This window comes from Psittacula echo (assembly GCF_963264785.1).
Source record: "Psittacula echo genome assembly, chromosome: 13".
NCBI classification, from domain to species: Eukaryota; Metazoa; Chordata; class Aves; order Psittaciformes; family Psittacidae; genus Psittacula; species Psittacula echo.
In genome coordinates, this window is record NC_137749.1 from 10643387 (window position 1) to 10659458 (window position 16072).

Sequence of the window (16072 nt, forward strand, 5' to 3'; positions counted from 1 at the left end):
GATAGATCAACATTTATGAAGAACAATAATTAAAGCAAATGCTTTCTCTGTCTCCCTCACAGTATACATTAGTGGAGATGCATCTACAACCAACCTTAAGCATGAGAACAGAGCACTGACTTGTCCCAACATCTTTCTCTCCTTCCAGCTTCTAGATACCCATTTATTTACACTGCACTTGGAATAAGTTTTGCCTTATTTATTTTTCCATCTCCTGGAAAGAAATATTTCAGAGACACCATAAAGCAAGACTTCAAACCAATGGCATTGATGAGCAGCAACACCTTGCACTTTCCACATTGCCTCTCTGGTTTGATTTAGCTGACACACCTACTTGTCATGTGACCAGGGACATAATGAGGCCCAAATCACTAGCATAAAACACAAACTGCATGTAAAATAGTTCTTCAGTTTATAACAGCCTCCTCCTTACCCCAGTGATTGCCAAGTATCGCTCACCTGTGACATGGATATACTGGGGCTTGTTCTCAGCTGGGAAGTTGAATGCAGAAGCCGAGTATTTATCTTGCACAAATCCAAATCTGGAGAACAAACACCAGGAGAATTAAAAAAATATTATTTTTCATATATATATTATATATATATATGTAACAGAGCCACTCCAGCTAGGATTCCTTCAGCCAAATGCAGGGTCAACCTTCCCTGTCACAAAGGCTCCCTTTTCTTATGGCCTGAAGGCAAGGGGAAAAGGGATGAAGAGAGCTGGGCTTCTCCAAATACCCTCCACCCTGCCAGGCACTGTGTGAAAGCCTGTAACTGCACACTGATCTCTGTTCTAACTCATGCCGGAAGCAAGAGCACCAGTAGCTCAGTCTCGGAGGGCACTGAGCAGTCTCTGACAAAACGGGGCAGCTGCACAGGGATGAGGGAACAGTGACAGCCAAGACAGACATTCCTTGGGTATGTTTCAAGCTGTAACATCATTTTCTTTCCTGCCGGGCAATATTCCATGCAGAACTTCAAGCAGCTCACCTGATCGTTCTTTGCTATTTGTAGAATACCTGTTCCTCTCCTGCTTTCTAAGCTAATGAAAGCTTATTTCCAAGCTAAAGTCCATTACAAAAGGCAGTTTCTCTGTCATGAAAAAGACCTTGGCAGCAATACCATGAAACAGACTGGCAGCTCAAGCACACAAAGGGGGCTAAGCTCCTGCTCACACTGCATGACAGTTCTAGATCTTCAGCTGGAGGCAGAAAGTCCTGGATACTGCTGAACTTTGAGCATTCCATTATCACACTAGACATAAGCAGCAGTGCTTCCTTTCAGCAACTGTTCTCCTTCTAAGTTTCCAACAATTCCTTCTTAAACCAGGCAAAACCTCCTGGTATACAGCTCACATCCCAGTCTCCTGCCTATTGTCAATCACTGGTTGTCATCCAGATCAAGACTGGTTAAGTACACATGAAGGAAATAACTATCCCTTCTCAGAAAGGAATCTATTTACAGACTATCTGCTTCTAACTTAAAATAACAGGGCACCTTCCAAAGGCAATGCCCTCCCTAGGAGGAGAGTATGGTTTACTAAAGAGTGACAGGCTGAAACACTATCTACCTGCCCCTTGCACCCACAGAGCCACCTCCAGGCATTCTAGTTATATTTTTGTCTAATAATCTGCAAGCAGACTTCAGAGAGGCAGACAGCACAGAACCCACACGACTCAGGAGTGACTGTTCAGCAGAGATCTTCCCCCTGTGTCATCCAGGGAGACAGGAACCTTTCAGTCACGCTGCTCTCTACATACCTGTGTGCTATTGCTTCCTGAAGGAGGTGCATACGGTCCCAGTATGTTTCTGGTTCGAAGCCTAAAACAAACAAAAGGTCACAATTGCCCAGTAAAGCTGCTTTATTTCCTTCAAGACCGCAGTTTTCCTCGGAAGACCTGTTTTTTTCCTAGTCATTTCTTTTAGTCACTTGTTTTCCTGTCAGCTGTCCCTTGAACACCATCCTATCAGAGATGTGTCTTGTACACTCCAGTAGCAGATTCATGCCTGAATTTAGCTTTTCATTTAGCTCCTGAGATGAAGGAGAAGAACATAACGGGGTGTGTGGGAGGGGGCAAGGAAGGGGAGCAGGCTGCTGTGTGTCACCACAAAGTGGTCTGAAAATAATCGCTCAAAGTCAGTGGGGTTATGGTGACCTCACAGCACATGGATCTGTCACTGAGTGGTTTACATTGACAGGACACCTGTAACCCTGGGCACTGGGTTAATGAAAACAAAGTATCATCTTCACTATTTTAAAACAGAGCCTTTTCCTAACTGCCCCTTCTCACTTTTTCTCCTCTCTGCATGGGGACAGAGCTTTTTGATCTTTGAGCTTCCACCTGACCAGAACAGCATCACTCAAAAGGGGCAAAGCCACACTGCAGAAAAGGAGATTGCAGTTTCTAGCTCTTAATCTCATGTGCAAACACTCTTACCATGAATGTAACCATGGCAACAGCAACAAAAACCCAGGAGGATGGAAGTCGTGAAAGCCTAATCTCACTGAAGGGAGAACAAACAAATGCAGGGTACAATTGCAGAGCAGCTGTGGGCAGGGTCTACCAGCAAAACAGACTCTTACAATATGACATCCTGTCAAACAGATCAACTGCTTGGTTGATTATCATTACTCTATAATGATGTGCAACATTATGGCAACAAAGATCACTGAGGAGACAACCTTTCCTGTGCTTTGGTACTTCTTGCTGCCAACTTCATACACTGTTGCATGCTGATGAGTCTGTCACTACTGCTTCCCTCAAGTGCCACCCTTCCTGAGGGTGGCTGCTGAAAGGTAAAAACAGGCCCTTCATCCAGCTAATACATGTCTAGTAAATGAGGTTCTTCATGTCAGCTACATGCCAGAAAGGACCTGCTCACAGAAAACTGTACAAGAGGCAAAACAAAGAACACTTCTTACCATCAAACAAATGCTCGCTGCCCTCTTTCAACAAGCAGCTCACATTGAGTGGGATGAACAACTGAGCTCGAAGTGGGTCTCCATATAAGTAACTGGGCAAAGCAAATGGTCCTTCCAAGACTGGAACTAGCAAGAAACCACAGGATGTGGCTTTGCGATGCCAACCCTGAACCTGAGAAAAGATTCAAGCAAGAAATTACATGACGTGTCAAACTGAAGAAGAGCACTTATGGGCATAGAACCAACTCATTTCCCGAGGAGAGATCAGACATGCTCAATTCTCCACAGGCTCCGCTTGCTTTGTATGGCAAGCACACAAGCATCCTTGTAGGTAAAGCAGTACAAGCACAAGCCATCAGGCTTCCTTTTTGAAGTGCCACATCAATCACAAAGCACTTTAAAATAGGACATTTTTCAGGAACTGATTCAGCCTACTTATCATCAGCGGCTAAGCACTGCTGCTTTACTGGAACAGCGCAATAGACTTTAAATAGAAGCAAACCCAATCCCCTCGTGCTGGCTGGCTGGGTGGGGTGAAACCTGGTGTTAAATAATACGAGTTTCACAGAAGCGACAGGGGAAAACAAACAAAATCTAAAAATTCAGAAGTGACACAAGCCACTTGCATTTCCAGTTCAAAATGCCTTCAGCTAGTTAAAAAGCATTGCTGAACTGGAAGAACACACTGCTTGGAAAAGCCCTCTCACAAAAGCAATTCCACTAAGACTTAAGTTCTCAAGTTTGGGGATAGAAGGAATGCAATGTGAAATGCACTCGTTTTGCAAATGTCCAGCTCGAGGCTTAAGATTTGCCTAAGGAGGACTCAAATTCATCACCTTGACCTGCACTGTGCTATGCACACTGTGCATGAAACCCACTAAAAGCAGGAAACTATCCTGCATACAGAATGACTACAGATAGCATGATAAATGATGACCCCATGCAGCAGTGCTAACCACCACCAGTAAAATGACTTCAGGAAATAAGGACAGATCCAACCCACTGTCCCTTTCTAATACTTCCCATGACAGTGTCCCCAGTAGTTGAATGGATACAAAGGCCAGAGGTGGATTGCTGTGGCCACACAAACCAGAAGGACTCACTCTTACCATCTCAAAAAGAACAGCTGCAGTCACTGCCATCCAGTGTAACTTGATTTCAAAGGCAGCATTCAGGGAGAAGTTGCCATGGTAATAACAACTGCACCACTCCAAACGGTCAGTGCGGTTATTCACATCCACGTCAAGCGTCACTGTCCGTTGCTCAGGCACTGTGGCAGCTACTTAGCCAGGTAACAGGGGTATATTTAAAAGATCCATTAAAGAAAGGGTGGGAAATAGGTTGAAGAGAACACAAGAAACAAGACAAGCTATTTAAGAGTAATTTGTCCTCCCACTCGTCCACAAATATTTCTGGGCTAGCAGAATAGTCCCAGAATGCTGCTCATTCAGATCAGGAAAGACAAAAAACCTGAAGCATTACTCATATCAGGGGTCAGTGCCACAGAATTAGCTTCCCAAGAAGTCAAAAGGCACTTCAGCTGCAATAAAGAGACAGAACTGAGACTCAAGCAGCTAATCAATAAGCGACTGGTGCCACAGTTAACTATGGCTAGACAGCATCATTCCAAATTGGTTTTACTATTTCTGTATGTCCCCACCAGAAATCACAACAGAGTGCTGTTACACAGGGCAGGAGCATTCCAGGACTTTCCACAGCTAAAGGAGATTGGAAGTTAAACTTCTTGTTTCTTTAACCCCACATCAATAGCCCACATTACTGCATTGCTAAAACTGCACATCCGACACTTTCTGTAAAAGCATGAAAAGTCAGCCAAGACTCATGCAGCAGCGCTACCATCACTGCAACACCTTCTACTGCTTCGCAGTAAGTGTTGGGATAGTGCCCACACCCAGCTCCCTTTGTGCCCTACACCCCAGCATCCCAGTGAAAGAAAATCTCAGCTGTCAGGCAAGAGAAGCATAGAAAGTGGAAGTGACCTGGCTGGTGTCATACTGCAACTGCAAGGCCAGGGATAGAACTCCAGTCTCCTGACTCTGAGACCAAAGTCCTGCTAGGAACCATAACCATGCTGTCACTTTCAGCTTTTCGTTAGGCAAAGACATAATTTAACATTTCTGTAATGTTAACAACTGACACAAAACAAAGGTGCAATACCATTGAAAAGACCTTGCACTTTATTGCATGCATGAGGGATGGATGTTGTTATTTCTTAAGTAGAGGAAGATGTGCACCATTTGATACAGTCAGCTTTTAAATGACCTTACAACTTAATGGCTTAATGGTGTTTAAAAAAAGAATAAAGTTCTTCCTTGAGGTAGATGGAAAGTTCCCACCTTCACTTCTGCTGCAAGGTAGCTGGAGACAGTTTTCAAGGTTATTAGAAAATCCTTTATATTGCTATTACTGCAGCTTAGGAAAAAAATAAAAGAGAAAAACCCAGTAAGAATGGAAGAACATAGCCCAGTTTTGTACATACGCTCCATTTTTGGTTTTGGAAATGTAAAATCTGCAGTTCCTGAGTTGGGCTGGTATCGTCAGACCAACATCTTGTGATTTTCTTGCTCATTTTTGGTGGAGTATCACTGTGAATGCAACCCTTGTGGTTAAAAGGTGCCAGTTTTGTAGCTAAGTATGTTGGAAAACAACATCCCAAAGCTGTAAAGTGAAAGCAGCTCAGTCAGGTAGATGCTGGTCATTAGCTCAGAGGTCAGTGATAACGCCACAGTCCAGCGTGCCTAAACAAGCACACTGTGAAGAATGAGCTCCCTGCTCCCTTAGACTGATTCCTTTTTCTGGGTAATGCAGACTCCCCATTAGGGCTGGAGCTGCTCTCTCCACCTTGTCTGCAGCTGCAATCCACATGTAAAGCAACAGGAACACAGTCCAACCACGTGAGCTAATCAAAAGGACCTTGAAAACTGATGAGAAATATCCATGTGTCTGAATTCAGAAGCTTCAGATTAAAACCAACTAAATTTTAATAGAATAAACTCTGGCTTTAATAAATCTGATTTTACAAGGACTCACCTGCTTCCCAATTATCTTGTACCACTGAGTATTTAACTAATGACTTATTGAGTAAATCGGAGAGGAGCAGGCAGGTTATTCTCCAGTTACAGACTACACTACTTACAAGGCTACAATTGCTAGTGCATGCATTGCTATAAATCAAAAGGGACAAGATTAGGTGTATCACAGGTCAGACTTCCACTGGGAAGGGAAAGAGGACAATCATTGGGCAAGTGACAGAGGAATTGGGAGGGATAAAGATCTTTGAGATATGTGGAGCTTGTTCCAGAGCTCCCAAACCTTGCATGCAATTTCATGTCACAGCCTGACATTTAGGGAAGGTGGGGAGGGGAAGAAATAAAAACCACAACCAAATCAAAGCCAAGAGAGGAACAAATGAAGTCACGTGGACCAGAGGTCATCTGGGTTTAGTAAAGCTCCTTGCCTCAGATGAACTGATGGTTTCTTTTGGAGTACTGTTTAGAGGAGGGACAGCACAGAAACATCGATCAAACCAGTTCTTTTGTAAGAAAGAAGTTCCACACTGGATTATTCTCCAAGAAACTCGTATTGCTGGAATAACCAGCACATGAGCAATCTGGAGGCATGTTTCATTCATCCAAGAACTGCAAATTAATTAAATAGCAGAATGGTCACAGCTCCAAAATAGATCAGAGGGCTACACAGGTGTGTAACTACATCACATGCTGAGGGAACACACTCTGCCCTGGCTGGCATTAAAGAAAATGTGAGAGGAGCACTAAAGCACCCTTCCTTCCTTGCCCATTGCCCCAGGTGCAAGCTTACTGTGTCTTAGCCTTCTCATTTCACAAGAGAACAGATGTAGAAGAGTGGTTTTCTTGAGCTAAATAGTGAGTGTGAGATCAAACCATGAACAGGATCCAGTTCAAGCACCTCCAGCCTTCCCAGTACTGTCATGCCAGCCTCCATTTAGGCTTCAGCTCTGGCCAATCACTGAGATAATGAGGCTGCATACTAGCCAAGGCACCAGATTTGGCGTGTGACAGAGAAGAATATCCTGCATATGTTGACTTCAGGAAATTAACCATTATTTCAGACTTCTTGTCCTTAATGTTTCTCATTTCTGATGCTGTTCCTCTTCAAACAAGGCTTTCAGAAATACACAAGGATTACTGTAACTTCAGGTTTAAGCGATACTACACCAGCAGTAAATTCTCTTCAGAAGGTCAAATATGCAAAACAAGGGAACAGCAGAATTTTCTTTTTATCCTTAAATGATAGGGCTTTAGAAGATGCATCTGAATAAATCTGAAGTTGCAGTTCCATAGCAATGATTTTTCTCATCATTTTAAACAGGGAAAGAGGAACAAAAGCAAGTGACTCAGGCTGGCCTGGAAATGCAACAAAAAGCTGACAAAGCAACACAATCAGTCATGCAGCCAGAGTGTTTCATGGGCTGTTAGTTGTAGTCAGTGTTATACTTCGCACATTACAGACTTTAGATACCATAATGGTTTCTTGCCCAGCATCAAGATCTTCCATATATAAGATCTTCCATATGCTTTTTGTAGCTGGGCTTCCCAGACATTAATATCAGGAGTCTGGGTATACATGGTTCAGATTAGCCAAAAAGCCTCCAGCACATCACAGAAGACTTTTAATACATCTGTATCTCACTGTGGCTTTTGCCATTGAGCAGCTATTCGACATATAATTTTAGGTACAGCTTCGTTGCTCTGCTGTACTTATAACTTATCCCTCCATGCTCATTACAGGTTGTGAAGAGTCTCTCTGGATCTACAAGGACCAAGTCAATATTTCCTCTCTGAATTCAAGAGGATGGCATGGGGAGGGGGTTCAGGAACAAAGAATATTTAAAGAATACTTTTTCCTGTATTCCAGTACTCAGAAGTGAAAATTGCCCACTCAGCCAGTGAAACACATCTCTAGCATATGAGAACAAGTGCATGTGCAAGACATATTTAAGGCCAGCATGAAATTTGCAGCTTTAATTGCTGGTCCACGTGAGATCATACCCTTGGCTGGCTGCTCTTCCCCTTTCAAACTATCCCCTTGAACCTTCCCAGCTGTCACCTGTGCTGTGCATCTACCTAATAGTGCAGCTGCCTGGCTCCGTCCTCCGAAACTGCGGCTAAAGGAACTGTGCCTACTTGCATAGGAGGCTGGGCGGCTGGGCAGCCAGGGCAGGAAGAATGCTGGGATTTCGGAATGCAGGAGCTCTTCTGCCACAAACGCCACCTCAAACCATTTCCTCTGGAAGGCAGAGAAGTCATCCATGGCAGCTGTGTGCCACATGGCAGGCTGCTGCATGCCCACTGAACAAAAAGGAAGGGGAAGGAGAGACTGCAGTTAGAAACAAGTATTCATGATCAAGAGAAAGGGGTAATTCTTTCTGAAAAAGAGGAAGGAGAAAAAAAAGTTATGTTGTCTGCAATTCCTTTTTTTTTTCTTTTATTAACCAAAAAGACTGAATTTCTTTGACTGTCTTTAGAGCAGTGGTTTTGCTGCTCTCAAAATGCGTCTGCTGCAGCACCCATAAGAATCAAGCACAGCTAGTGATAACACAAATCGGTGATGAGGAAAGGCTTGTAGTAATGCAATGCTGACCTCTGTCTGGTTCTTTGTCCACAACAATCTTGTAAAAATAAAAGCCATAAATAAAGGTTCGTAAAGCTTCTCCAGACGCATGGACAATAAGCTGCTCTTCTAGCATTTTCTGAACAAAAGAAGAAAACAGAGCAAACACGATAAAAAAGGAGAAGTCACTCTTCCAGTTACATAAAGAAGTTGCTAGAGAACATTAGGAAATAATCTTCCTTTTCTTGACATCTTTTTCTTCAGATACATGCCTAACGAGAGTATCAGCAGTGTTACCTCTTGATATTCAGCACATGTAGCAAGTTCTTATCTCTCTGAGAAATTGTTTGGCCTTTCTGCAGATGTCAGCCTTCCTCCCTTTCTCTGCTCTGGTTTTATAGATGGATTTATAGGAAGGTAAGAGGTTGGAAACATTCTGGGTTCTCTGTTAATTGATATGGGATCTCAGCAGAGGAACGAACTCCAAAACATTTCCAACCTTGTGCCCCTGACACAGTTTGCTAGGGAAGGAAAAAGAATGATAATCCATGAACACAAGCAGTGTGTCTTGCATAAAATGTGTATATTTCAGCACCCATAAAAGAGAGGTCATATGCTAGATTTATTATGACTTCATTAACTAATTATCAAAAGAAAAACCAAACCTAAACCCCAACCCAAATCACACTGTAGTGCCTCATAATTCTAACACAACCGGGAGTTCTTGTTAAGTATCTGCTAACTGGAGGTTATACACAGAGCTGTCATCATATGTAAGTGGGAAAAAATAATATATATTACTATCAAAGAATATGTTGCTGATTTGTGGTAGGGAATCCAAAAAATGTCATCATTATCTCGTATTCTCTTGAACACTGTTTTCAGTATCAGTAAGAGGATTTTAATCAGAAACAGAAATTACTGCTACGCTTTCCTCTACAATTCTACTTCTTCACAGGGTAAGGTATTTGTGGCCTTCCAGGCACCACTGGGTAGTTCTCATACCTGCATTATGTCGATGGCCATGGCCTGGGTTTGCACACCTTCCACATTATTCACCAGCCAATGGACAACTTCCGCACTGATGAAACAGTACGGAGAGAGGCCCTTCTGTTCAGAGAGCAGCTGGATCCCTGTGCTGAATCACAGCAATCACACATGTTAACATGGACTGACTGACACTCCTCTTAAGTTACAAAGACAAAAATTACTGTTGGGAAAAAAAGGGAGATAAGAGATACAGGACACAGTGCCCCCATAGTGGCACATCATTAGCTTCTGGTAACATCACGGAGAGCTGACACTGACAGCACTTTGGTGTCTTACTGAGACTTGATTTGACAAGATTCTGGGATTCTATTAATTGAAGTCTCTGCAGCAATACTCGGACCTCAACAAAATTCCTTGTTGAATAACAAAAGGAAGCTTAAAACTCTTCCACAGCTGACATGGGGCTTTCCTTTGACTGACTCCATGCCCTCTTAATAAAACATCTAGACAAATGTTAAGCACATTTACATCAAAAACTTACGTGGGGTGTTTCATGGCTTCGAGAATCTCTATCAGAGTGGAGGAGGAAGTCAGAGTGCTTGCTGAACACTGCTGGGAGCTGGGAATTAAACAGAAGCATGTTCAAAAACCAAGGAAGCTGCCAGATTTGTTCGAATACATACATTAAAGAAAACCACTCTCTCTTCTCTTCCCAACAATGACTTTGCTACATTTATTTCCCTTTTTATCTCAAGAACTAAAAGCATCAGACCTGCATTTTGCCCCAAGGTGGTCAGGTCCTATTGACTCAAAGCACACTACATCACCCATAGCCGTACTCAGGAGCGATGGAGAGCAAACATTTTGAGGTTGGCTTTTTTTTTAAACTGTAATATACAACCACAGGAAACAGGTGCTAATATAGTTTTATTTTTCATGTTGCTTCCTCCCCAGTGTCTCGCCTCCACATTAGAACCTCTTGGATTTCATCAACCTACTCGATACAATTAGATCTGCAGGGTCCCCCTTTGCTAGAACAGACAGAAGCCAGATTTAATCCTAAGCCTGATTTTCTGCTAACAGGTTTCAGAAATGGTATTTCTTCATTCTTCACTTCTTGAAGAATGAAGCTGGGTTTGTGGGTGGGGAAATCAGGCCTTGTGTTCATTTAATTCTGGAAAACTGGGTTGCAAGGCTTATTTTACTACCACTCTTTCGGCACGTGTAAACGCTGCAGTGAGGTCTTGTGACAAGTGCCATCTAGTGCTGACAGACACAGCACATCTTGCTCTTCGGCTCCTTTTTAAGTAGCTATCCCTTGATACCAGAAAGAGGAATGTAAGTGAACAGAACTGCAGTCCAGCACTGTTGTGCTTTTCTTACCCGCCCTCTGCAGCACCAGCTGTGGTGTATCCTTGGTCTGCAATGCTCTGGGAACTTCCCAAGGTCTGCGTGCTGCCCCTATCAGGTAACTGCCCTGTGTTTATCAATGTGTTGCCATCTGAAGTTCCAGGAACTGACTGATCTATGGACACCTGCAAGGAGTAAACACAGTAACATCTTTATGAAATCTATGATGCAATCCATTGCCTATTTTCTCCCCTCCCCACATTATTTGTACCACAGCATAAGTTAGTTAACAAGCAGCAATACTATAAGGCAAGCACAAGCATACACAGAAAGGATAAATACAGTCTTACTTTTGCCATCACTACAGAGCTACTGACAGACACAAAATTCAGACCCCAGTAAAGATGAGGATCACCAACTCAGTTAACAACTGTTGAGAAAGCTACTGGCAAACCAGCAACACCAGCCCCAACCTGACATTTTCAACTTGAGTGAATAACTTTGACTATAAACGGGCAATGGACAGAACAGGAACTTCATCACTACAGGAAAGTAGTAGGCAGCTAATAAAAAACAGTTTCAATTCTAACTCTCAGACAAAAATACACAAATGTATCACACGAATTCAAGTTTCATAATGCACAAAATCAGCTCATCCTCCTTCCTTTCTTAGGGTAGTATCAGGAGGCTGGTTGGCACCCACCCACACCTATGTCGCCAAGACAACAAGAACACTTTCCTCCCGCAGGAACACTTGCACTATTCCTAACGGTAGACTGAATAGTTCACAAAATTAACATAAAATCATCTCAGAAAGAACATGAATGCGGAAAGATTCAGCAAAGTACAGGCTGTAACTGCCATCTGTCATTAACACGTACGGCTTAGGAAAGGCGCATTATATAAAAGCTGGAGAGGTGGGGGGGAGAGGAACACGAACAGCAGAGTAACTCAGTAACTCAAACTGGTGTAAATACGAAGGCTGATCTGCCATGACGAACCCACAGCATATGCACAGCTGAAAATCACAAAGCTGGTGGTTTGGCTTAGGTCTGATAGCCAGACCAGAGTCCGTCCTTTATGCCATTTCTCACATCTCGAAGATCTCTCACTCTGCAATGGCAGATGTCCCTTTTTGGACAGCCAAAAATGGCAGATGCTCCCAACATGGAACCTAAAGTCCCACAGCAAGCTAAATCCACTCTCCCACCTCAAAGTTCACTTCAACCAGCAGTATTTTCTACTAACACACTGTGTTATTGCTAACTCCTAACTGGCATCTAAGTATACAACTTCTGTCATGATGACTCTTTTTCACCAAGATGACACCAATATTTTCAGCCCTCAGTTGCCTGAGAGTTCAGGGACACAATTTGACTTGGATCTCCCCAGAGCCAACTGTCAGTCAAAGCCACAGAAGAAATGTAGCCAAGAAGGAGATGAGTAAGCTGTTGCCATTTTGTTTAGCAAGGGAAGATGGAAAACAAGCACTTACTAGAACACAAAAAGAGAAGGTTCAGTAGTTGACAAGACAGCACTGCAAAGGACAGTAAGGCAGGGCACATGAACAGCCAAAGCACATCACAAATATTGAATGGTGGAAGGAAATGTTCATATCCACTACCACCAGCCACTTCAGCCTGCTAATGCTGTACATCTTGCTCTCAACAAGCAGATCTGGAAACTAACATAGGTTCCCAATATGGGAAGCTCAGGACAACAAATGCTCTTCATCACCTCAGTCCAAAAGCGAGCGATGACAAGACCCCATTTAAAACTAACCTGTGAGTAGGAGGTTGAAGCTGTACGTGGGCTGCGAACAAAATCCATAAAGAAGGCCCCATCCTGAAGGCATCAGAGGAAGTAGGCCCATTAATGGCAACAGCAACAAAGAGTTGAAGAAAAGCAAATACAATGTTGTGCAAGTATGAAATGACCACAGAGAGAAAGTATGAGGAGAATGCAAATCCCAAACAGACCCAGAACATGAGATGCAGCAGAATGCAGAGCATCAGGAGTCACTCACACACATACCTTCACTTTCTCTCTCTGTAACAAGACAGTGCTCTTCCTGCACAGATGCTTTTTCAAAGACATGAAACCCACACTGATCAGAAGCCAATTGAAACTACAGCCTTCTCTCCACGCTTCACAGGAGAAAGACTTCAGCTCTAAAGTATGTGGGTTTCCATACCAAATGTAAAGCTGAACAGTGATACAGAAACCTGTAGAACTGCATGTGTCACGACAAATATCCAGAGACAGACAGCAATTTTTCTAGCCTGTCAGTCATTCAAATGATAAAGAAGGAGAGGCAAAGAAGCACTTTCAGGAAGCACATTCCTCCTCTCAAATGCAGGTCTGGTACGGTACAAAGGGAAGGGAAGAAACATTCAACACACAGATCTTTCCAACACTGTGTTCAATAATTCATGCAAAATGAAGATCCTGCCTGCACTACGTTCCCACCTACTTGCAAACCCTGGATGAATTTATCCCCGGCTGCTATTCAAAGATGTGTCAAGATTCTCTTATCACATAAGACAATGCAGTGGAACTCAACTAGATTTTCACTCCCTATTTGCAATTCTTTATTCTGTTTCCTAGGCAAAATATTTTGTCTAGCCCGCAGCTAGGATGAGGCTTACCCTGTTATGTACATATAAAGTATTTTCTGGAAAGAATCAGCATCAGGGTTACATGGCTGGCAAGTTATGCAGTGCAGAAGCAGAGCCAAGCATCCTTTATCCATACAGGCAAGGACTTCCCAAACAGATTATACATCAAGCTAACTAACTCACTGTGGTAAACCCATATTGTATTGCTCAGTAACTGGCTGAAGTGACTTGTCAGTTCTACTCTGCAACACAGTAAAGGTGGAGCCGGCAGCTCTGTTTTGCTTTGGAATAACTCCAGCACTGAATAGCATCCTAGAAAAGCACTTGCCCCCGGCTGCTGAAAGAGCACACAGCTGTGACAAGCTGTCAGTACTTTGGCTGCAAGTCTCTGGACATACCCATGCTGGTGAGCCCTAAAGGAGTTGTGTTGTCCTGGATACATGAGGCGCACGCTTGCCAATGTTTCTAAGTGAGCACAAAGTTGTTTGTCAGGCTACCTCCACCAGCACCTTTCCAACAAGTGCAAGCCAATCTGGAGATCCCAATTGCTTCTCTCCAAGTCCCTATATGTAAATACTTTTAAAAGTGTTTACTACTGCCATATGAAAGGCTTTCAATTGATAACTTGCTCTCCAAGGTTCTCCAATTAGCCCTACAGAAAGGCTTTCGAATATAGTTACTTTTAAAATTACACAAAATCCCATTTGCTTTTCAGAACTTACTGGTAGTACAATGTCTGCTACTTGGTTTCCAACACACCGGTGCACCATTGCTGAGGAAGCCAATTTTGACTGTTTCCCTTTGGTGACTAGAACAATTGGACACAACACTCTTCTGTCCTGTGTCCTAGATGGAATCTTCACCAGCTTTACTGGTAGAAAGAGATATTTACAATTTCCATATTTAAAAAGGGAAGTTTGATGAAGCTGATTTTCCAAAACAGTTGAAGAGGAGAATGCAGGGCCTGATTTATGATCTGGAAGTTTGCAAACATGCCTCAAGCCAGTTTCTGCAACTGTTTTTTCCAGGCTTAGCAGGAGCCGCTCCAGAATCACATCTGTGTTTTGGAAACACCCATTTTACAAATAGGTGTCTATTACTAAGATGATTGCAGTTACTCTATCATTTCAACTAGGAATATCCAGGTCTCCAGAATAACTCAACACTTGTCCCTGGTGGTGGCAGAAAAGGGTGGATTGTGGAAACATTAGGTGGGAATAGAAAAATACTGAAAGAGATGGTTAAGTTGATGGGGAATCCGAGAACTTTTTCTTTGTAATATTTCAACTGTTGACCCGAAAGCCAGATCACACCAAAGTGATGTACCTTCATTCATCAAATATCTCTGGTTGGACTTGGAGACAGAGTTCCTGCTCTCCTGGCACCCACAGAACAGTTGACAGGAAGTCTGAGGGGATAGCACAGTCTTTTCTTTAGCTGTCTGAAGAGAGCTCCAGGAAGAGTTTTCTCCAGCCTGGAGTTCAGCCAATGAAGGAAGGACATCTAAACCACTACTCAGGAACACATCCTCTCCTCTAAGCAGAAGCAAGTGACTGGAGTTCCTGCTGTTAAAATTCCACTGAGGCTTCACACAGTCATGGTCTAGAGCTTGATTCTGCTCTTAAAGACAGCCTTCATGCAGATGGAGACAGCACTGACCTACTAAATCTGAAAATCAAACCCTGACTGAAATGAAATGTGCTGCTGGAAAAGGAAATGGACTATAAATTAGCAACACATACTGAGACAGTATCCCAGGAATTTCATCTCATTCTCACAGTGGGATAGTTGTACCCCAAACTCTTCTTATGCCCTTGCACACAAAGGCTTAAGGGCATCCACAGCACAGGACCAGTTCTTGCTGGATTCTAGAGTAAGATGTGGTATGATGTACTCATTTGCTTATAGAAATAATCTATTATTTGAGAAATTTCTATGTAAAAATAGTAGCTGAAGAAAGAGCAGAAAGTCTTTACCTTGCGAGGGCTGTCCATATAGGTGGGTGTGATAGCAATGCTCCCACTCTCCGAGGGCTGCCCAGAGCTCTTCCCAGAAAGCATTGCTGCTTGCTGCTCCCCCAGTGTCCTGAAACAAAAGGAAGGAATCCAGAGTTTGTTCAAACACACTCTGTGTCAGCTCCCACCCGAAGGGAAGCACTGCAGAGGGGTACTACTGTATTTTCAGGCATTTGCTCTCCCACACCTTGAAGCATAGAGTCAATCCAATGTCTGTAAGTACTTTTTACCCCACATGAACAACAACGGACCCTTGATCTTACTCAGTTTTATTATGCATATGTAATACTACCTTATCGTTACAAAAACATTAAAGTTTTGTATGTATTTAACAGCAACAATGTTTTAAATTGTGTTTATAGCTTCTCTGGTATGAGTAATCTGAGTTTCTTTGAGCCATTCTAGATCAATACTGAAAAAGAACCTCAGAAGTTTCACAGATGTTTTAAGTAAGTGTTATCAGTGAAAACAAGCTATTTTGTTCAGGCTATATTTGCTACCCAATGTTTATACTGAGACCACTCAACCAGTGTGGAGTACCTGTGTACACTTAGGTCCCA

At 43.0% G+C, this 16072-nt stretch overlaps 1 protein-coding gene across 8 annotated transcripts in view; it reads right to left on the bottom strand.

Annotated features, from left to right (window-relative positions):
* The window catches only part of DEPDC5 (DEP domain containing 5, GATOR1 subcomplex subunit), a 47303-nt gene that overhangs the window by 2001 nt on the left and 29230 nt on the right, over positions 1-16072 (bottom strand). For 3 of the 8 annotated variants that reach the window (XM_080628485.1, XM_080628486.1, XM_080628484.1), the window contains exons 32-42: positions 15474-15582; positions 12662-12724; positions 10913-11064; positions 10071-10148; positions 9545-9677; positions 8570-8678; positions 8053-8277; positions 4036-4205; positions 2927-3098; positions 1764-1824; positions 460-542 (exon numbers count right to left, since the gene is read on the bottom strand). In XM_080628485.1, the coding sequence (XP_080484611.1) occupies positions 460-542; positions 1764-1824; positions 2927-3098; positions 4036-4205; positions 8053-8277; positions 8570-8678; positions 9545-9677; positions 10071-10148; positions 10913-11064; positions 12662-12724; positions 15474-15582 (1355 nt within the window). Of the gene's footprint in view, positions 1-459; positions 543-1763; positions 1825-2926; positions 3099-4035; positions 8278-8569; positions 8679-9544; positions 9678-10070; positions 10149-10912; positions 11065-12661; positions 12725-13120; positions 13241-15473; positions 15583-16072 lie in introns of those variants that run through there. The other 5 variants (XM_080628488.1, XM_080628487.1, XM_080628489.1 and 2 more) reach the window with 5 other exon arrangements.